Genomic DNA, 23513 nt, shown 5'->3' with positions numbered 1-23513 from the left:
AAATATTCCACACATCCTTCTTGAGGAAAGTAAACGGCTACCCAGTGGGTTCCTGGGAGATGACTGTCGTCCGTGTTGATCACGTAAGCTAGATGGTCTTGAGGTTTGCGATGAGGAAGTTCATCTTTAGCACAGGCGAAAGGATTCCAAGAAGCCGTATACGAACTGTGGTTCAAAAGGTAATAAAGTTCCCAGGTATCCATTGTTTTCTGTTTTTTTTCTTCTTCTTCTTCACAGGTAATAATAAGTTGTCAATTCGATCCTGACTTTTTGCTTGAAAATGTCTGACAAATAACCGTTTCTTCGTTTCGTCTCCTCACTCTGATTCAGGAGAGCTTCGATACGATGGATCTCTTGATTGGTTAATGGTGGACAAGAATGTTCACGCAAGTCTTTATACCACTGATGCAACACGTCTTTGTCCGAGATGAGGCTCCAAGCTTCGTCCAGATATTCGTCCAATTTTTCTTCTTGACTTAACATCAGGCATTTATCGTGTTGAATTTGACTGGGATGAGCGTTTTGACATCCATAGCAATTTTTCTTGATCAATTCCGTCATTTTTTCGACCAAGTGTTTGGCAAAACAGGAGACTAAATGGGCTTCTTGTTCTGGCCATCTCGACTTCATCATGATCACTTCTTCTTCCACAGTCTCCTCACATTTCATGTCCAAAGTTTCTCCACTAGGTAAAGAGGGATAACAGTCTTCCATGGTTTCTAATAGTCTAGAATGACTTCTCTCAAACTGTTGATTTCTATCGTATTGTCGAATTCTGCATACAGGATGACGTTCACTGTGTTCTCTGGGGGCAGTGCACTCGCAAACTGAATTTCCACACGAATCTGGCCAGATTTTATAGGGTGGAAATGTCCCTCGTCGCTGCCTTGGTCAGGAGTGAAATCGAAAGCCCACAAAGCATAGCCTCCTGCGTAATCGTCGTACGTAATGCCGTGACTGGTGTTGGTTCCTAACTGACCAGTGGCTTCGTAGAGGAACAAGTACGATCTCAAATAATTCTTCGCTACACCAAAGTTAGGTTGGAAAGGTCGGGTACACAAGGTCTTGCCGTCGCGGCTGACTTCGATCTTGGACATATTGTAATGTTGAAACTCAAAAGGATTTTCGTTGTAGGCTCCGTTGAAGGCTGAATTCTTGACGATACCAACAATCAAACGCTTGGGTAACTGTCCTTGGAACAGATGATCTTCGATCATAGATCGCTGTCCAGCAGGAATGGTGAACGTTTTCACTTCCACGCGTCGTATCGGATACTTGGCGGTCGTTCTGCTCAACGTCTGACTGATCTCGTTACCTACTTTAGGTAACACTTCCACACGACGCACGTAGAGTTTGGCTTCTTGGATGATGGTCTTGTAGGTGGCATCATGAGCAGCCATCAAATGGAAAGCGGTACTGCTGCGATTCAGTCTCAAGCGGATATCCACCCCGTTCAGCAAATACTTTTCTTGTAACCACATGTCCAAATGCAAGCGATCCATCAGTTCTAAACTACGACTTAGATGAATTTTCTTTCGTCGTTCTACAAATCCCGATAAATTTTGAGCATCCCCAGCAATTGTAACGGCGTTGAACCTATTCACTTGGTCAGGTTTCCATACCACGCAAGCATCCAGATGAGTGTTCTTGGCTTCTTTTCCTTTCGTCAAGAGATTTTCCAGGTAGGCTCGGTAAGGGTAAGTATCCATGCTGCTGCTGACTAGTTTTGTTATTCAAGTACAAGTCCACTTCGCTAAACAAGGAATGCATGAAATTATTGACAGGAGCTACTGCATCATCATTGTCTATGTTAGTGTTGGGTGGTTCGATCACTTTCACTTTCAAGTAAAGGTAACTGCTATTCAGATCGATGTAATCTTCGGGCTGTCCTTTGATTTCAAACTCGATGGGAGCTGAATCGGTCAATGAGGAGACCGGGTGAAATTCTACCCACTGGGATTCTTGCATGGTCATCATGGTGGGGGGCATGGTAAACATATCCAGTTCCGTCTTGGAACAAGCACAAGACTCTCGGTGCATCATTTTTTTGTTCTTTCTCAATAATCGAAAACGTCTAAGTCTCGAACGGTTCTTCTTTTCTTGGCCTTTCTAGCTTGAAGTCTGGTGAAAGGGTGTTTTCTGCGTCGTCTCTTTCTGCCTTGTCCTTGCTGAATGCCTGACTCGGTAGCGTGCAGGGCATTTATAGGTGTGTCTCGTCGGCCTAAAATGTCTTTGCCCGTTTGCAGCAAGACATTTTTGCCAGCCCTCATGAAGGCTTCTTTAGGGTTTTGTTTGTCGATGATGACATTTTGGAGAAATTCTTTGCCTTGTGTCAGTGCCGCATCTTTCAAGGCGTGCAATCCGCGTGTCACCATCGGTTTCAACACCGGGGCCACCGAACGAAAGGCCGATTTTAACATATCTCCTAAACCGTGTCCTCGCTGTCGAGCAACCCCTCGGTACACTGGATACATGACTTACTTACGAGTCGTGAGAGAACCGTTTTCGAAAATGGAGTTTCACCGTGACTTTTCCTTTGGTGAATGGAATATTTTGTCCCAAATCTCCTTTTATAGCAATGTTGACCGTGTCCAAATAAGACTTGCTGACAGGCAAATAGTGAGGATGGACAAATTCGCGGTGGACGTGGTAAGTGTTTCCACCTTCCTCGTCAGCGTTCGTGGCAGAATCCACTTTGAAAGGAATGACACGCAGTAACGGTACGAAGGTGTGTCCCACCACGTTGTATTCCACCACATCGGAATACACGAACATCAAATTCAGTCCTTGGTTCAGTTCTACTGGGGTACGAAATAACTTGCTAAAAGACTCGTTGTCGTAAACGATGGGTAATTCGTTGTTATTGAGTATGGTCATTCTCATGTTCATGTCTCCGCCCAACATGTCAAACAATTCAGGACAAAATAAAATGGACATGATTTTACTCCGCTCAAATTTCATTGAGAAGCGACGAGCTACTTTGTGGTACTCCATGGTGACACTTTTGTCGACATTCTCCAAAGCTTTCCCATACACGCCATTAAACTTGGCAGTTATGGTGTTGACCAAATGTTGACCACTAAAATAATAGCCTGGGAGAATGAACAAGTGGTAGGTCCACTTTTGAGTTTTGTCATTATAGGTTTTCTTGTCATATATGACTTTCTTATCCAACTCCTGTTGCAATTGCTCGTCATGAACTTCCACATTAAAAAAATTTTGATTGGGAAGGACATTGAGGACTTGGGTCGGGTGAATCATTTCTACTAAAGCCACTTCCCAATGGGCTTCGTGATCTAAGTGGATAGCCTGAGGTAATTTGGCCGTGTAACAGCACAACGTGTTGTGGGGAAACACCTCCATGGAACTGTCACTGGGTAAGGTTAAGTAAAATTGGTTTTGGTGACTCATAATTCTAGAGTTCTGTGGCTGTCCGAGGGGTTACTGGACGTCAGAGGCGTGTCTCCGCCCAAAATGGGGTTCTGATTGTTGTTGGAGTGGTGACTGGCACTGGCACTGGACACAAGGTTCCCGTGGTTCCCGTTCGAGGAGAATTTCAGGGAGGGATTGGGAAGCAGGTAACCGATGCAGCTGCTCAATAAAATGGTCCACAATTGTTTGTCTCCTTGTTGCAAACTCAAATTGGCAATGGCTGCCCCGATGACACAATACACCACGAAGATTTGGCAGAAAAAGACGATTTGCGTTTTAGGCACACGTTCTCCACACCACACCCACAAGGGTTGTTTTTGTAAATCTTGCACAGAAGAACTAGGTGAAGGAGGAGTGGTCGACGTAGCTGCGTCTGCTGTGTGAAAGGGCATGATGGACACTTCTTTTTATAGTCGATGACTTGCGAAGCGTCGATCCAAGAATCAAAACTGGGTGGATATCCTTTCCAACGTACTTTGACTTCTTTGACACGTCGTTTGCCCACTTTACGGGTTCTGCTTTCGATGTCGTACACGTCGTCTTCTTTTTTGGTGACACGTTGTAACTCGGGCAAATAAAACGTTCCTTTGAGCACTTCTCCGTTCATGTCTTCCAATTTATAGACGGTAGGATGACGGCCATGCACTCGTCCAGTGACGCGAAACAATTCAGTCGTCCAGTTAGGTAAGTAACCTTTGTCGAAAGTGCATTTGGTTTTGCCAATGCGCACCCAATCTCCTACGGCCAACTCTCCACTTTTCTTGGGGACAGCCCTCGTCGGGGACGTACCAAACAGGCGCTCAAACACCAACACTTCGTTGTCGGGAGTCACGTCTTGCGGGGCACGTCCGATGCTTCGATGGTAAGATTGGTTGTACGCTTGCACCAGGTGCGGTAAGATGTCGATGTACTTCAGAGTGTGGTGATGCGTAAAATATTTCCACATGCGTTCTTTCAAAGTGCGTTGAAAACGTTCCACGATGCTGGCTTTGGTTTCGGGATTCTCGGTGGTAAAAAAATGAATGTCACGTTTCTTTAATTCTTTTTGGAAAGCTTGGTTCAGAAATTCGGTACCTTTGTCCGTTTGCCATCGAAGAGGGTGACGACCGCTTTGTTTCAACACCCGTTGCAGAGCTCGCACTAACTCGCTGATGGATTTGGAAGTCAAGGGTACGACCCAGGCAAATTTGGAAAAGACGTCGATGACACAAAACAAATATTTGTAGCCACGATTGTAGCTGGCCAAATGAGAGACATCGGCTAAATCGGCTTGCCATTGATGATCGATGCCTTCCACTCGGGTGCGACTTCTGGCAAACTTGCGTCGAATGGGTTTGTGTAAAGTGTAGGTAGCTTGTTCTTGTAACCATCGTTGCACTTGAGGTAAACGGAGACTTTTCAGTCGACTTTTGGCAGCACGATACAATTTTTGAACTCCTGCGTAACCTGCAGGATGGGAGGGATCGTAGTAAATGCTGGCTAAGACTTTTTCCATTTTTTGGTGTGTTAATATGTCACCCACTCTTCGTTGATGCTACTTTGGGTGGGTCGAAAGGGTGGTTTAGAAACGGATTTACGTGTCCGATGGGCTACGGGAGTAGAAGTCGAAGGTAGTGGTGGTGGTGGAGGTGGCAATGTAATGGATTTCGTTTTCTTTTCTTTTTTCACTTCTCGTTTCCCTTCTTTCTTTTTCACTTCTGTCGAAGGAGGAGTGGACATCATCTTTTTAACCCAAGCTTTCATTTCTTCTCGTTGGGGTGTGGGGGACGGGGTCAACAAGGATGCTGCAATCTTACTCGAAATGGGAGCTGCTGACGGTGTTTGAAACACTTCTCGCATCTCTTCTTCCTCAGGTCTTCGTGGGGTAGTATCTCTGGTGACCCCTGGGGATGGTAGTAGCGGTGGTGGTAGTGATGATGGAGCTGGACTTTTCATCAAGGTCTTAAAATCTTTCAGAGTGGGTAGAGCTGTTTCGTCTAAAGCTTTCTGGTGAAAGAGTTGCAGTCGTTGCAAGAGTTGACCGTACTTTTGCGATTTTTCTGTTTCGGACAAATCTTGGCGATCCATCAAAGACTACAATTCGTGTTGTAACTGGGACATCTCGCTCAAATTGGGATTGGGAGGTAAATGCGGGGTGCGTTGTTCTTGCCACTGATGGTATTCCATCCATCGTTTGTAAGGTACTAAAGCTAGTTCTCGTCCTTCCATGGAGTTGTCAGGGGTCGATTCTGAGATCTTGGGACTTCCGAGGGCCTTTTTATCTTGCTCCCACAAGTCCTCCCAACATGGTTCCCAAGACTCCTTTCAGTATGGGGCCTAACAAGAGAGGCAAAATGCCTCCACGTTGGACCAACATCTTCTTCTTTTGACGAATGCGAATTTTCTTTTGAACCATTTGGCGAAGAGCGTGACGATGTTTGCTTAAGCATTGTTTCTGGTGTTTGGACAAAGGGATCGTGCCTTTCAAGACGTTCAAACAACATTCGCACACGGTATTGATGACCTCTTTGGAGGCCGATTGAATGAGTTTTTTTCGTAGAGGTGGAGAAGCTTTGGACAGGATGGATAACATGTCCCCATGTTTGACTAAACGTGGTGGTAGTCCTTTCCTTTTCTTTCCTTGGGGTTTTCTGGAGGGTGACATCTTTGAGTCTTCAGGAGTACCAAAAAACACTGATACCCCCGACTTGGTCACAGGCCTTTTTTATACTGGAACGCGTCGCCACTGATTGTCTTTACGTCGTATTAGTTTGAGGACAAGCATGACACGTCGTGCAGGGGTACGCAACGGACTAAATCGAGCCAGTTCTTGCTTGGACAAATCCAGTAAACTTTGTAACATGCCCGATCTTTCTTGGACTTTGATTTTGGGAGAAGGTACTTTGTGAGCAGCAGCCACTGCCACTAAATTGGAGGGTCCTGCCACTGGGGAAGTTCTTTTTGGAGTCATCACCGGAGAAGTTCTTGGTGTAATCAACGTCTCCAAGTACTCTTCAGTTCTTGGTGTCATCAACGGAGAAGTGGATGAACGTGAGGATGCCGGAGACGCAGTCACTGCCGTGGCAGGTCGTGGTTTGCGAGTGTAAGGTTGCGTCCTGGCCGAAGTGCCTCTCTTGCGACTAGTTTTCTTCTGTGGGCTTTTCTTTTTCTGGGGACTTTTTCTCTGTTTCTTTTTCTGGGGGCTTCTTTTCTTTTTCCGGGGTGGTGTCTGGTCAGAGGAGGGTCCTCCCAGTGGAGAAGTTCTTCGTGGGGACCTGGTCTTTTTCTTTTTCTTCTTGGGGCTTCGTTGGACTTTTTTCTTGGGTATAACTTTGGGGGCATTAGGATCCCATCTTAAGAGAGAGCGAATGATGACCCCTCCTAGAGTACCGCTCCCTCCAGGTTTCAAAATGATTTGTTTTTTGGTTTGAGTGTCGATGCGGGGATCGGCCAGTTGAACCAAAGCGACTTTGTTTCGATCAAAAAAGCGTTTGGTTTGATGAGGAATCTGTATGATTCCTTGGAGTAATTGACGTGCCGTCACCGTGAACCATCGTAAGACTTCTTTGAGAGTAGCTTCTAAGACACGAGCTCGTGTTTGTGGATTTTTTTCTCGACTGATGCCATACAAGGTACGAATCAATTTGACGGGAAGATGCGACTGAAGGGACGTCATGTTCACACTGTGTGAGACAGACGAAAAAGGGTCTGAGGTTTTTATAGATTTTTTATGTGGAGTGAAATGAAGTCGAGGACGGAGACGTGTACAGGACAGGCCCTCCGTCTTGGCACCAGTGGTGCAACAAGTGGGTACGAAATCGCAAATCCTCGGGGGTCGTAGGTTTCAAATCGACGAGTAAATAGGCGTGTGGAGTTTGAATGGCATCGTCGTACGCCTGAGTCAGCCAAGGCGTTCCTAACTGTTTGGCTAAGACTTGCACTTGCGATTTATCTCGAGTGCTTTTAAACAAGACCACGTAATGCGCATTGAGACTGATGGTGCGATGGGCTTTACTTTGTTGAAACAAATTTTGGGTGATGTAAACGACACTGGCATTACGGTGATGCCCTTTGCGCGTGAACCACAGTTTAATTTCTTCTTCGTCTTCTCCTAACATGTCGTCGAAAATGACCAAATGGGTTTGACGGGAGTCAGAGACGATGCCGTCGTCTTCTTTAGGAATGCCTTCCACAAACATGATGGAATCGCCTTGACTTTCTCGCAAGAGGCTGTACGCCGATTGCCACTCTTTGTAACACCACACGATCCGTTGAGGTGGTCGATCGATCAAATGATGTTTATGTTCGATCAAACCTTTGACGAATTCGGTTTTGCCAGAACCGCTAGGTCCATCAATGAGCATGTTAAAGGGATGGCGAAGATACAAAGCCTCCCAACTGGCACGATCTAAGTGTTCGTCGATGACTTTGACAGTAGAGGAAGAGGGAGCAGAGACAGCAGAGGTAGCCATAGTGTGAGAAATGTCACTTGTGACACGAAAACAAACAAGACAAGAGTTTATATACTTTTTCAGAACACGTTTATTGAATGTTTTTTTCAAACATGAATACGAAAGACAAAAATACATAAAAGCCAAAGGCTTAAGTACAAGAATAAAAGGCTCATGATAACCATTAACGTGGAATAAAAACAAGTGTCTGTACAACAACATGTTTTGGGTAATGTTCTAACCAGTTCTATAGTAGGGGGTAAGGTCACACAAGTGTCCTCCCGAAAGGGTCTTTCAGGCCTGTCCCCGACAGTCCCGTCCTGGGTGACAGGTTCTTCTGGCACCGTCACTAACACGGGTTGAAAAGTAACTTTTTTCCTTGAACAACTCTCGTGCATACTGGGCCAATTCTTGGGTCCAAGCCTCAAAATCCCATTCTTTCCAGGCACGGACATCTGTCCAATGGGGATGTAAGTCGCAAGCTACACACACATCGTCATACACGTCTTGGGTAGCTAAAAGTTGACGAATCTTTTTTTCCTGTTGAGGTCGAGAAGTATCCAGATGAAACCGCAAGGCTTTGAGCAAAAGGAGTTTTCGTGACCATTTAAGGCCATTGAGGTGGTAAGTACTGATCGTAAAGAGTCCACAAAGAATCGGCTGGTAAACGAAATCCCAGGAAACAAGTCACGAAGACACACACCACTTGTCGCCCCAAATTGAATGGATACAGTTCTTGTAATAATCGATGGTAATGATCCACGGTTTGAATATGGTCATTGAGTTCCTTCCACGGAATCTGTTCAGTGACATGTGACATAAGTCGTGGCATAGCAGCCTGTTTTTATATTCTCTTTTTTTCGAATGCAATACACGTACTTTCTAGCCAGAGATCTTCGTTCTCCAGTAGGGAATTTAAATGTTACATACTGTAACCGAAACGTCAGAGTTCGTTTAGAAGTTTCGTCTTCCGCTAAGCAGATTCCACGTAACAAATGTTGGTAATCCTTTAACTCGTCTTCCTCAATACGTTGCAGTAAGTGAATGTCGAAGTAACCAAAATTATGAACATGTACATCATTGGTGACCTCAAAGTTTTGAACAATGTCTGACCATTGAAACAATTTCTGACGAATCAGTTCTCTTATACCATTCAGGTACCAGTGGTTAAAGATCTGGTGACGTAACGGATGCAATTGTTCTTTACGTTTCACTTGTATTTTGACCAGCTCTCGGTAAATCCTTTCTCTCAATTCCACAGGCAAAGCACGAATGTTCTCTTGTAAAGTATTCATGAATAAGTCAGTCCGTACAATTCACAATCTTCTCATAGAGAGCAAAAGTAATCCACATAGTGAGTAATTTCTGACCACTGCCATTCAGGGTAACGTCCAAGAATGTCACTGAACTCTTTTGATGTAAACGGTCTAAAGAGATATAATAGGATGAATGCACCCTTGACCCAAAGAAATCTAACACACTGGTTGACTTTTTTCACTTTCCTCTTATGAATTTCTCGACACAAAAGTTCTACAGTGACCCATTGAGATTTCACTCTGGCAAACCCCTGGGAAACTTCTTTGTAAATCTTCTCTTGCAGTTCTTTAGGTAATGATTCAATATCGTTTTTGAAATGAAGTTTAAATACTGGTCTCGGTGATGTCCAACATTTGACTCCTAACCAATCTGGTTTCTTCTTCGTCAACGACATGGTAAGTTACTTCAATGTCTCGGTCCTACTAAGGGTAAGTAATGAGAATTCGGAGACCATCGAGCATGTTCTACGTAGGCCGAATCTTGCGGTTCCCAGTGGTGAAGTGACACACCACAACTGAAGCACTTGACTTTATCTCCTTCGCCCAAGTAGAAAAATCCGGCTCTGGCTAATTCTTCGGGGGTCGGTCCTCCCAGATACTTAGGCCATTTTCCTTTGAACGATTGAAGACGATTTTCAAAGTCGCAGTATTCCGACAAACGCACAGGAAACGAATATTCGTCTTTCACAGGTTCGTTTCGATGAGGGTTGGGTGACATGAACAGGAGTTTGCTCAGGGCTGGATGACATCCGTAGGAGGGTAGACGTGAAGGTGAACATTCCCCTTTAAACCCAGTAAAATGTCCAAGAGGACGAGCGGCATCACTTTCGCATCCCTCAGGTTTGATACGCACAGCGTCCCTTTCCATGATAGGGGCAGTGACACTAAAGTTCCCATGATGCTTTACGGCATCGCTCAGGTCACAACGTACATCATCGTACCCATCGCAAGGCTCACAATCGCATTCCACTTCCGAAGCCTCACACTTGAATTGTGCCTTTCTAAACAACTTGTTCTGTGTTTCTCTGAAAGTATTCATCTTGTTCGCTCGGTCTTGGTAGTCACAATGAACTATCGATCTTGACCATAGCCCCCTTTTTATACTAGTCGCAATGCAGTCTCCAGCTTGTACATCTTTCCTTTTATACGTTTTTTATGTCTTGTTCTGGAAGGTACCGTCTCTAAGGTACCGTCAACATTGTACCGTAGTGTGATGGGTGGAAAGGCCATAGAAAGGTAAGGGCAGTGCGGACACCATCGAGTATGTTCCAGAATAGCTGAATCTTTATAGATACATAGATCCATTCGTAACTTCAGTCCGCAAGCGAAACACTGTACCTCGTATCCCAATCCTGACTCAGGTCCCAAGTAGACAAATCCTGTTCTAGCTAAAACATGCGAAGAAGGTAATCCTTCCCTATCCGTAGGCCATTTCTGAAACGTGTCCAATCGACGGGCACAATCACAATAGTCAGGTAAGAAGACTGGAAAATGGTAGGGTTTGAACTTGGAGTTCTCATCGGGTTTCTCACTCGATTCTTGCTGTGGCGAAGTCATCTTTCTGGTGGGTGGCTATCCGCTTACAACCAATGTTTTATACCAACGTGTCCATACGATAAGGTGAAATGATTGGGAAGTCGAACTCGCTTCTGGTACACGATTTGATAGACTTTTTCCAAGGACCGACTGACGATGTGATGAGTGGGTAAAGGTACAATCTTGTTCGGTTGATAGGTGGTCACTTTAAAGTTTCCATCCTCTCCGGATTGCAAGGCTTCTTTCAATACCCCAAAGTTGACCACTCGACTGGTACGATAATTCAGAGTCAGTCCTTTCACTTTGCACGTCGTGTGCACTTCTCCTTGTTTGTCCCGGTATTCGTAGCCGTAATTTTTGGGACCGCCACTGACGAAACTTAGAATCTTGTCGTCGGGATGCTCGTCTGTCCAGGCTCCTAAACGGTCTCCTTCGATGTCAGGGTGCTGTTGACTCGGGTGATGGATGTAAATGCAACTGTCCGTGTCAAAGTACAAGACGCGTTCCCCTAACAGTTCTAAAGCTTCGTACAATTTTAAGCGAGCATGGGCTGTCACGTAAGCCGCAATGATGACATTTCCAAAAGGGTCGTCTTGTACAAAGTCCAGATCTTCTTCGTAATTGACCAAGATCAAATCCTCTCGAACGACGTCCACGTGTTTCATGTATTTGGTTTTGTCGTGAATCATCTGGAAGTAGCGGGAAGGTTCTGTCAAATATTCCGTCTTGGGTAAACACGGTCGTTGTGCCATTTTACTCCACAAGCAATTTAACATCACTTTGGCAAACGATCGCCTGCCTTCGTTTTTCTCGATGTGGTCTAAAGTGATGCCTTCTTGTTCATAGTATTTCTCTTTGAATTGTGGTCTTCGGGAGTGTGACACCAGGACGGATAGTCGCTGGCTTCTTGCTTCAGTTTCAAAAAGGCATCCACGTAGTCGGCGAAAATGCCTTTCTGACTGGGATCACCCTTGTGGTATTGTTGTGTCTTAGGAAAGTGGCAAATTTCGTACACTTCTAACACTTGGTATCCCATGTCCAGAGCTTTGAACAATTCTACGCTGACCCAGGTTCCCGTCAAGGCACGTTCTTCCTGGCTGTAATGGCAAGGCTGATCTTGGTTGCACGTTTCGGCACAAGTACGGCACAAGGGAAACATCAGTTTGCCTTGACAATGGTGAGGTAAGACGGGATGGTATAGGTTCGTGGGAGGCAAAACTTTACACTTGATCAAGCCTTCGTATTGTCGAATGTTTTTCAGGTCGATGTGTTCCGTCAACAATTGCGGGTGCCCTGCAGGAAAGCGACAATATTTGCACACGTAGGGATACAGCGAACACACGTCCAAGTATTTGATTTCTTCTCCTTTCTCTTCGTCGGCTTGGTACAGCAAACAGGTGGCATTGGTCCTTCCTCCGTACAAACTATCCTTCGGGTTCAGCGGGCCCATCAACTGGTAACTTTCCACGAGGCGTTTAAACTCGGGATCGGTTTTCATACGGTGATCGTACTCGTGTTCCCACATTTCCACCACTTGGTATTCTTGCTGTTCTAACTTTAGGCGTCGCTGACAAGTGTCCTGGTACAAGTCTTCCATGGTTCGTTGTAAAAACTGATTTTTAGTGCCACGGTCAGGGTAACAGACGGGACATCCGTGAAATAAGCAACCGTTAAACTCGTACACGATCTTGGGGTTTTCTAAGTCCCAGCCATCGACCGAATAAGTTCCGATGGTCTTTTCACCCCCTCCGTTGCGGGCATGCTGAATCCACTTGTCTTCCTTGTCGCACAAGTAATGTAACCAACGTAGGGCTTTGACCGAGTATTGACGCTTGACAAAGTGGGTCGTTTGAGGGCTGATGACAGCCACGGTGTTTTCAGGCATGAATCGTTGTCGATACACTAAGGAACACGCTTTGGCAATGGTGCAAGCTTCTTTCAAAGGATCGACCCCTCCGTGTTCCATGGACAGTTCTCGAAATTTTCCACAGCAACGCCGTAAAATGTCCACGTCGGAACGACAATACTTTAGGATTTCTTCCTGAAAGTCGAAAGGGTCCGAGGCGTGAGCCTGGTACCAAGCGTAGAAAGCTTCTCGTTGTTCGGTAGGCATGTTGTCGGGGTCGTAATAGTGAGCCTCAGGTAAATGGGGTAGAACGGCGTGTTGATTGGCTTCCGTATTGAAAAAGTGTGGAAAGTACCCTTTAGCCATTTCTGTCATTCCAAACGTTTAAGGCATTCGGCTCAAAGGCATGGCCAAATAGCTCATCGAATCTTTAAACTGTACTTGTCCCACTTGCATGAAAATGATTTTGGCTCCGTTCAAAGTCACTTTAGGACGCTCGGTGCCTTGTTCCGTATAGTATCTGAGAAGAAACTGTCCATCCTATCCGGAGAAATTGTGAGCCATCACTGTGGCATGACGATGACAATCTCCGTAACGTTCGATGTCCTCTTGGCTCCACATCTTGTCGATGGGGTCTAAGACCCATTGGGCAAAATCGGCTAACGTGTTCGGTCCCCGAAAGATTTTTTCACGCCCTCCAGGAATCTTGCTGCAGTGAGGGCAATGACTGAAGATAGGTTCTTGAATGCACTTCTCGCACGCTCGATGAGCCACGCAGAAATTAGGGATATGAATGCCGGTCTCTTGCATGCATTCGAAATCGAAAAAGATGAAATTGCCTTTCTTCTTGTGACCGTCCTCTTTCTCTAGTGGGGGTTGGTATTTTTGCACGTAGCATTGGTGTTCCAAGTCCACGATGTGGTGACAAATGTGACATTTTTTCTTTCCTCGACATACGTGTGCCTTGGCATTATTGGTACATATGCCTTGTCCACACGTAGGGCACAATCTCAGCAGTTGACAAGCACATTTCTTCTGTGAACCTTGTGTTTTCAAATGTTGTTGGTAACAGGTAGGGCTGACAAACGTGCGCAGACAAGTTGAACAAGGCACTGGTTCTTCGCTAAGACAGGATGGAGAGGCCAAACATCCTGGACATTTCATTCCACAATGCTTGTGTTGCTCTCGATTGTTAAAACCATAATCACATTTCTCACAATAATAACCGTATCCCAGGAATCCGGTGATGGTGGTAATGGTATCGAAATGGTCATCGTGATAATAAACATGAATGTATTTTCCGTCCTTAAAATCTTGGCCTCGAAACAACAGAGACCCGCGCATTTCTTGAGGGTGCACTTTCAAGGTGTAGCGTGGAGCTAGGACATCTTGCAATTTTTGCATATCAGGAATGCCACAGGGTGTGTCTTTGGACAGGCCAGCTTGTTGCAACAGGAGTTCTGCTTCGTTTCGTTGTTTGGCTCGATCGGATCGTTGAATAGTGTTCCAGGTTCTTTTCCATTCTACCGTGTCGTTCTTGTTGGCATAGGTTCGTCCCACCACGATGGCACGGACTAAACACATCTGGTCATGAGGATTGTGAATTTGGACAAGGCTACGCTTAATGCTGCGAAACTCGTTCACCAATAACATCTTTTTGCGTCCGGTCCCTTGAGGAGGAGAGACGTGGGTCATGTCCAATGTGGCTTTTCCATCGGTGATGTCAAACTGGTCATTAGATTGTTGCACGTGTTGAATCTTGTCCATGACTTTGGAAGCGGTCAATTCTGCAGGGGTGCTAAACTCGATCCAAACAGGGGATTTCAAACCGTCGTGTTGTATGGAAAGTCTCAAGCGATCGTCTTCTTTGGGTTGACATTGTCGCTTGAGTGCAGTGAGCAGAGAATCCCACACCCCAGTGATAAACACTTCTGCTTTCTCTAACGGCACTTCAGCCTTGAAATCTTTAAACTTCACCGTGTAGGTGTAAGCCGTGGTTCTAAATTTTCTAGAGGAGCGCTTTTCCGTCTCTCGAATGGAATAGTATTTTTCAGGGTTGACTAAGGGTGGTGAACTTGGTTTAGAGGTTTCAAATTCTGGTTCACTCATGTCCTCTTCAAAATCACTGGCATGAATTTGTGCCAAGATTTCAGCCCTGGTACGAGGCGATAGATCACGTTTCTGCCTCTTACTTTCTTCTTCTTCTTTCTTCTCGAATGAATAGGATCGTTTCATCTTGAGTGCAAAACGTCAAATGACTCAAGTTTAAACACCATGGACTAATTTATAGTCATGGCAGACAAGCGTATATAAAAGGGTGTGTGTCTTTTCGTTTCACTATTCATTTCACTCTCAAGCAGAGCACAACGATGGAAGAGACTAACCAAATCGAACGTTTCGTCAGAGCTTTGCGAGGGGTCATTAGAAAATTCTCTTCAGACCAGCCTACGGACTACTCTCCTTCCTTTAGAGATAAAAGTCAAGATACTTGCTATATCTGTCAGAAGAAAGGGCATTGGTCTTCAGAGTCTCCAGACCGTCAAAAAGGAACAAAAACAGGGACTAAAAAAGACAAAAGTCAAGATACCTGTTATTACTGCAAAGGAAAAGGACATTGGTCTCCAGATTGCCCAAAAAAGAAACAAGAGGAGTCAGAAGAAAAGAGGAATTCTTCAGAAGAAGAGAGGGATTCTTCGGAAGAAGAGAGGGATTTTTCAGAGGAAGAAAGCAGACAGGTGAAGAAAAAGAAACAGGAGAAGAAAAGAAGAAGGGAAGAAAGTGAGGAGGAAGAAGAGGAAAAGAGTGTGACGGTGAAGAAATTTAAAAACCAGAGAGACTAAAGAAGGAGACAGAAGAAGTCAATGAACTTTTTATTAAAGTGTTGTGGTGTGAATTGTGAATTGGATTGTAACAATGGATAAAAGAATAAATTAATGATATAAGGTAAGTGTCTTTGAGTTGTGATTTTAAAATAAGAACGTACACTCACGCACTCATACACAGACACGTACTATACGGGGTAAAATGGTTTTTTTTTTTTTTTTTTTTTTGAGTTATTGGCAAATTGAAATTGTATTTCTTTTCGAGAAATGTGGGTGGCCCTGAAAAGGGCCTTTTTTCTTCATGGTGAAGGGGTGAGTTTAAGCAATCAACTTTAACTGCCTTAAGCCTTTGCCACGGCCAAGGCCTACTTCTGGACTGCGTAACGTTGATGATGATGATGATAATGATTGGGTTGAAATCACTAAGGGTGGTACGGTAGGCTTAGTCACAGGGTTAACGTGTTTAGCTCGGGAAGGTCGTATTCTCTTCGGTCGTAATAAAGAAGTCTGATACATTTGTTTCAGACTTCTTAACTCCGCTAAAATGTCCAACAGTACCGTGACCGTTTGATTTTCACCCTCTTGTTTCTTTGCTGCTACTTCTTCTTGCTGTTGTTGCTGTTGTTTTTTTCTTACCTCTTCTTCTTGCTGCTGTTGCTGTAGGAGAAAAGCTTGTTCCGCTTCCTTTTGTCGTTGTATAAATTTCTCCAATTCTTCTTTCTGTCTCTGTCTAAAATTCTCCACTTGCGTAATGAAGAAGGTAACGAAGGTTCCGGAACAAATTCTTGCGAGGAGAGAAAATCCACAAAATCCCAATTCACCTCTTCTGAAAGTAAGTCCGAGTTCCCTTGGGCAGTCTCCCCTGCTGGTGCACCCCAATGAATCGTTTTCTGAGTTTCCGTCATGTTGAATCACTGTCGCATAGATTGACTGCACACAAGCGCTAGCAAATCTATATAGACCACGTGACGTCACAGACGGCTCTCTTCTGATTGAATGCGGGCTGACTGAATTTTGTAACGCGTGTTCGGATTGGTGAATGAACTCAATCCGTTTCAATCCTTCCTCTACCTATAAATAAGCGCAGTTCACTGCATTGATTCACCTGTTCTCGTCGCTTCAAGATGTGGACCGATGTGCAATCTTCTACGCTTGTGTCTTCCATGATGTTCAGGACGGACATGCTCATGTATGTCCGATCCAAGTGGACCGTTGTCCACAGGACAAACACCAGTCTGTGGATACGTAGGATCTACGTAGAAAGACAAGGATGCCTCAAAAGAGTGCTGATTTACGGGCCAACAGTGAGACGCAGCCTAAGGACAAGAAGAAGTCCAATGCAGTGCCCTTTATGTTAATGGATACATTAACATAAACCCAAAGGCCCTTTTCAGGGCCAGCCATATTTCTCGAAAAGAGAGTGACTTTCAATTGCCTACCCCTTTTTTTTAAATTTTTAAAAAAAATAAAAATAAAATCCCATATTCAATTCCCCTTGTCCCTAAACAAGCCCAAACTCTATTCCCCATGTTAAATTCCCCTTGTACGTAAAGTGACCCACGATTTATTCCCATGTTAAATTCCCCTTGTACGTATATTGACCCACGATTTATTCCCATGTTAAATTCCCCTTGTACGTATATTGACCCACGATTTTTCGCCATGTTAAATTCCCCTTGTACGTATATTGACCCACGATTTATTCCCATGTTAAATTCCCCTTGTACGTATATTGACCCACGATTTTTCGCCATGTTAAATTCCCCTTGTACGTATATTGACCCGGGGGGGGGGGGGGTCTGTAATGCTAATTTCCATTGTACGTATAGTATCCCACTTCACTACTCACGTGGATGATGCAACCAACGACAGAATTGCTAAAACAAGCGTTGCGTTGCTTACAATACGCGCAAATGTGTGCAGCATTGAACATCAGTCTTCAATCAAACCTGAAGATCTACAACATTATTGTGTTGCTAACCTGCTGTATGCATGCGACATGTGCATGTACAGTGTACAGACACCAGTGCAAGAAACTGAACCAATTTCACATGGTCATAAGATGACATCACAGTGTCCTAGACTCTGGGGTCCTTACACTGGCGGGTGTTCCAAGTATCCGCGTTATGCTGATGAAATCACAAATGAGACGAGCAGGCCACGTCACCAGGATATCAGAAGAGCGACTACCCAAGAAGATCTACATCGATTTGAAGAACGAAAATCAATCTCAGGGTGGTCACAATAAACGCGTCAAGATTCCCTCAGTTCATCCTTGCAACACTTCAACCATAACTTTGAGCCTTGGGTAGATCTTGCACAGGATTGCTGAACATAACGCAGTGTCATCCATACTGGAGCTATGGACCTTGAAAGGAGGAGAATTGCAGAAGCAGTGCTAAAGAATGAGCATCGTACTTTTCGGATCTGCAGCACTTCCACCATTGATCAAGCAAACCCCAGTATCATCTCCAATCAAGTGTGCCAGTGCCACTGGCTGACTAACAGAAACCTAACCAGTTACAGATGTCATAGTCGTCTTTCGATTCGAAGGACGAATAACAAACTTTGTTTGCTGATACTTAAGGGTATATAGCTAAACATACCATATATTTTCTATCAAACAGTAATTGTTCTATATCACGTGCAGTTTCATTTCATAAAAAAAATTATTTCTTGTTGTTTAACATATTCAAATTTCATTAATGACATATTTTAATGTCGGCTGCATCCTCGAAGAAACTTGGGTTCAAAATACTGGAGGCTGCACTGTTGCAAATAAAATTATTTAAATGTACGTATTAAACAATATAGGATTGTCGGATCTGATTCAAAATAAAACTAGAATTGATTGAAGCAGTTTGATCCTTGATTGTCGTTCGCTGTGTCCTGAGACACACTTGGAGTTTAGACAGGTGCAGAGGTAAATGAAAAACGGAAGGAGTAAATCTCCGCTTCCAGTAATAATGCAAAGCATTTTATTTTGTATTATATTTTGTAACTCTCAGCCATATATGGAATAAACTATAAGTTGACATTTTGAATCAAGTAATTCGTATAACATATGCAAAGGTTATACGTCTACAAAATTGCCATAAAAATATAAACAAAATTAGTTTGATTGAAACCTACGTCATAACTGACCCATGGAATAAAGATGATAAATATTGAATTTCCTGAGAAATTTAGACATGGAAACAGCTCAGGCATTGGTATGCAACAACCATTATTTTATGTTTTTCTCGCTCCAGTTGCTGTTTATATACCGTATGGCAAAATATAATCCACCCAAGATTAATAAAGACTTGGATTACCCGGAGTTCGCCCAGGTGATCGGTTGGCTTATTACTGTCTTTGTGATATGTCCAATTCCACTCATGTTTCTCTACCAACTGTATCAGGCCAAGGGAAATCTCTTGCAGGTAAGACAAATAGTCCTGATTCAGCATTTTATCTCTATTCTGAGTATCTGTTTCACCTTAGGAAAGAACAGAGTCTGGTTTATTGTGTTCTATTTTTTCACTTCTTTCAAGTATGCTAATAAATATTACGACATATGCAGAATTTTATTCATTATTCTGTGTCAGTTTGAAAACAATTATATTTGCAAAGATTTGCATGTTTTCTTGTCATGATGAAAAGGTACTAACATATAGGCCAATATAGATTTGTTCATGCGGTGGAAGAACTACTACCGCATACTTATCATACACCAAGAGATACACGCGTTTGCCTTTTGTAACATGGTTTCGTTGTTAGTTTTTTTTATATATAATTCCATTGAAATCCGAATTTGAAGGTAATATCTGGCCAAACTTTGTGTGCAAAATTGAGTTGTGGATTATTACAGTAAGTCTGATTGATTAAAATGACATTTGCACAAGTTACACAAACATGTAAACAAATTAAACCATTTTATTATGAATACATATAAGTTAAACTCTAAATTCAAATATCTTTTAATGAATAATTTAAAATTAAATATCTAAGTAATGTGAACATGTTTTGCTATTTACGCTGCTGACATATTCTTCGCACTTTGAATTTACAGAGGCTGAAAACGATCACAACGCCGAAGTCAGAGTGGGGACCGAATGATGGCTCGCAAGATATTCAGATGGATTGTATTCCGAATGGTGTCAACTACGGACTTGATAATCCTGCAGTTGTTTTCGATAATTGAAAACAGCATCGACTCTGAAAACTGAAGTTATTAAGAATACCATCCTTGTCATTTAACAATGTTTAGAATCTCACTAATTAATTACATGTGATAAAAATGAAGACTCACAGGTTGCCTGGTGCAATAGATCGCACGGTGCTACATAGTAAATACTGGTTGAGTGAATATAAATTGAGATGTTCCTACAGTCGTTTATAAAATATTGGCCATGCTATTTTAGAGACAGTGAGCATAAAAGAGAAAACACGGTTTCAACATATATATTATTGCACTCAAAATTAACAAGGCTAAGGTCAACACAATTCTTTGAACTTTGGTCCGCCAGATATTCTTTTGTTCGTAACATGACACCGTGTTAGATAATACAGATAGTTTGAGTGAACATATGCTGACATACCGCTGCAGTCTGTAATTAATATAATGACTATGGTCTTTTATGCATCAAATATATTAAGGTTCTCTTTCAATCCGTTATAAACCTAACACATTTATTTGAATATCAAAGAGGTTATACTTGGATCCACTCCAACAGAGAGCTTAACTCAATGTTTTTTTCTTAAAACAAAACGACTGCAAACTGTTATAAGATGTGTGGAATTAGGAAAGTATTTACTGTGCAAATGAAAGTGGACAAAGAAGAGAAATAATTGAAATATGTTCAAGTGTGTTGCGCATTGAACTAAAGCTTGGCATCCATGCTGCTTCAGTATCATATGAAAATTGTTTACGACATAACCTGTATAAGAGGGCTGGCAGTCTAAACGAAAATTCTGCATTTGGCCCTTACACACTGCTTAGTGCGTACAGTGGTCCCCCTCATCAACTGCCCCCTAACCAACGGCCACACACTTTTTACGACCAGAATCCCTTGGCACCGATGTGTTTGTGTTCAAATGTAACCCTTAGGGAAGCAGGAAAAGCCATCCCCCTAACGCGACCAGCGGCCAGCATATTAATGCAAACATATAAATCTTACCGCTCACAGGGGTATTTAATTCATATGGTACGGTAAGTCATCCGACTATCCATACCGTTGTATGTTCCCGATTATGTTTTTCGTTACTAAAACAAGTGTTGGTTAATGTACATGTACCACTATGGTTAATATTGTATTATCAACACCGACGTTTACCGGAAATGGGGTCAACAATGTTCTGATAGAGTTTTGGGTTTCACAAAGCGGTCAATTTTGTTTCTTTGAAGATTTTAAAACTGGACGTAATTGCCAAGACCATAACATGGTCGGCATGCGCTAAATATAGATTTTGAGGATTACCACAGAGGCAAATTAACCTTGAACAAGACAGGGTACCAGACAAAGACCAAAAAATCACGTGACAGTGAACGGATCAATTCCATTATAAACAAGGCATTTCGTCGACTCGACTAAAGTTTCGTGTGCATAATTAAGCTGCAGTATTGAATATTTAGCATATTATGAATAAATCGTTACCAAAACTGAACACGTCATCACAAAAACGGAGAATTAATACTTTAGAAGAAGCAGTAAAGTTAGTCGAATTGACGACAATGGGGAGAATTCATGAGCTCTTCACGAAAACATTTTATGTTTGGGAGACTCAAATATACAACATCGTAACATATAAGGAGAATAGTATACAGCAGTGGGAAATAGACTAAATGGAAAGATAATTATATTAATTGCCAAGCAATGTATTTACCAAGATTTAATTGACGTGTTTGCATAGTTTGTTATGCGCATAACAATATCCTACTCGCATGTCACGCTTAAGAATAAGAACTATTAATGTATGTTAACTTGAATAAGTCAGTTCTTAAGAAAAAAATAACTTTTTATTAATTGCTCCTACTTATTAATGAAGATAGTAAATGCTTTGAAATTAATTTTTAGGTTTCTTACCATAACCATACTTGACACAAAAATAGTCCACCCTCTGGAAAGGACACCCGTTTAATACGGCCCCTTTTGCGGTACAGAAAGGGTAGCCGTACCACTGTATTTCATAAAGTAAATAATGCTTTGTATTTCTATGTAAATTCATTTGTAAAAATCAGCTTGCTTTTGTAAATTTCTTCATTGAACCCTGCAAAATAATGTCACATGTATCAGCAGAGAGGGTGAACCCACCTCAATAAATCCGAGCAAAGACGTCTATACGGCTTACCTTAACGTAGGAAGGTTCCATTCTGAAAGAAAAAGCTTTCAAAAAGGAACGCTCCATTGGAAGGGCCTGGTTAAAAAAGTCTATACGACCTACCTTAACCGAGGAGAGGTCGCACCCTCGTTGCTGCTATTCAAAATTTTATCAAGAACTATACGATATCGTGATCGGGGGTCATGTAAGTTTATTATTATAAATCCACGCGGGGTTGACTGAGCCTAACTAAATACATTTCTAAACTTAATTATATCCATATCACCGCTACACCAAGTCTGGTGAATATTTCGCAGAGTATGTGTTTCAATTCCGTTAAATACAACTAAAATATCACAGTTGTCTCTGATCACTTTAGGTATTTACGTATACCGCTGAGTAACATAAATCACGTCAGTGTTTTTACGCCTGCCTCGAGAAAATATCCAAGCTGCATTTGACTGTTTGTCTTGCATTACAACTAAATTATTAATAAATCCATCAAGGTCATCTACGAATGGCGGTTCATTAATATCAGTAATAAATTCAATAACGTCTTCGTTTAGCAACTTTGCATTTTCATTAAAATCCTTAAGTACTTCGTAACATCTCTGATCATAAACTGACGGAGAAACTAAATACAATTTATCCCATTTGATCCATTTCATTATTAAATTAAGTAACAGTTGGGTTTTGCCAGACCCGGATGGGCCAATTATAACCATTAGGACAGAATTTGGTAGCGCTACATGATGCTTTACCAGATCTTGCTTTCGTGTCGCTGAGAAATAAATTACATCCATGATGTAGAAATATAATAAATAATATGGATTTATATTGTATAAAATGAAGGACGCGTACCACCACAAGTGGACTAACAACTATGACAACAACAAATAACAAATCAGCAGTTACAGGTAAGTGTGAACTATGTGGTACAAAAACATGTAGTTTATTTTCGTCGACAAAACAACGGGCAATACTAAAATAAAAGGGAGAAGATATTGCCGCGCAGTTAACAAAGTTACCAGGAACACCATGGGCTACGTACCCAGGAGAACAACACCTTCCAGGATATAACTACTGCGGTCCTGCTACTCGACTTGATATCAGGCTTGATAACCAAGATCAGCCAAGGATTGGTGAGCAGCCAGTAAACGCTATTGACAAAGCATGTCACGCTCATGATGTAGCTTATAAACGTAAAGATCTTCAGCCGCGACATATAGCAGATGTAAATCAATTCATGCGCTAAATTTCATTTTTAAAAAATCTTTCAAAGCATCATTAGCTAATTGGTTAGTGAGATCTGCAATAAAAGGCAAACTAACTTTAGGAGCTGGTAATTAATCAACGGGTTATTATTATAATGGAGTCGATTTATAATAGTCCAAGAGGTTACTGGAGGGATAGAGCAGCGATTAGTTTACTCGCCGACGCAGCAAATGTTACACATGTTGCTGCTGAAATGTGGTTAGCATGACAGGCAATATGGCAAATTTATGTACAACACCCAAAATTATTCAGCATGCACATTTTGATGTCAGCGTTCCTAATGAAGTTCATCAAGCAGATATTTTGTTTTTACCACATGATAATATTAAAATTGGAAGACGCCGTGTAACATCCAAATAAACGTTAACTGTTGTTAACGTTGCAAGTAGGTATAAAGAAGCAGAGCCGTTACTAACTAAAACACCAACTGAAGTAGCTTCAGCGTTTGAACGAATTTATCAACAAGGATCTGGACCAAACGATGGTCTACGATGGCCACAACTATTACAGGTTGATCCTGGCAAAGAATTTCAGGGTGCAATATCATCGTTGATGA

General features: G+C 42.6%; 1 protein-coding gene across 2 annotated transcripts in view; it reads left to right on the top strand.

Annotated features, from left to right (window-relative positions):
* The window catches only part of LOC149772784 (sodium- and chloride-dependent neutral and basic amino acid transporter B(0+)-like), a 122139-nt gene extending 99898 nt beyond the window's left edge, over positions 1 to 22241 (top strand). For both annotated transcript variants that reach the window (XM_089947348.1, XM_089947347.1), the window contains exons 14-15: positions 18634 to 18804; positions 19434 to 22241. In XM_089947348.1, the coding sequence (XP_089803474.1) occupies positions 18634 to 18804; positions 19434 to 19565 (303 nt within the window). In that variant the 3' untranslated portion in view covers positions 19566 to 22241. The remainder of the gene's footprint in view (positions 1 to 18633; positions 18805 to 19433) is intronic.
* The last annotated feature ends 1272 nt before the right edge of the window (positions 22242 to 23513 follow it).

This window comes from Sinohyriopsis cumingii, unplaced genomic scaffold (genome assembly GCF_028554795.1).
Source record: "Sinohyriopsis cumingii isolate HCF-2022 unplaced genomic scaffold, ASM2855479v2 utg001176l, whole genome shotgun sequence".
Taxonomy (NCBI): Eukaryota; Metazoa; Mollusca; class Bivalvia; order Unionida; family Unionidae; genus Sinohyriopsis; species Sinohyriopsis cumingii.
This window is presented reverse-complemented; position numbering and strand designations above follow the sequence as displayed.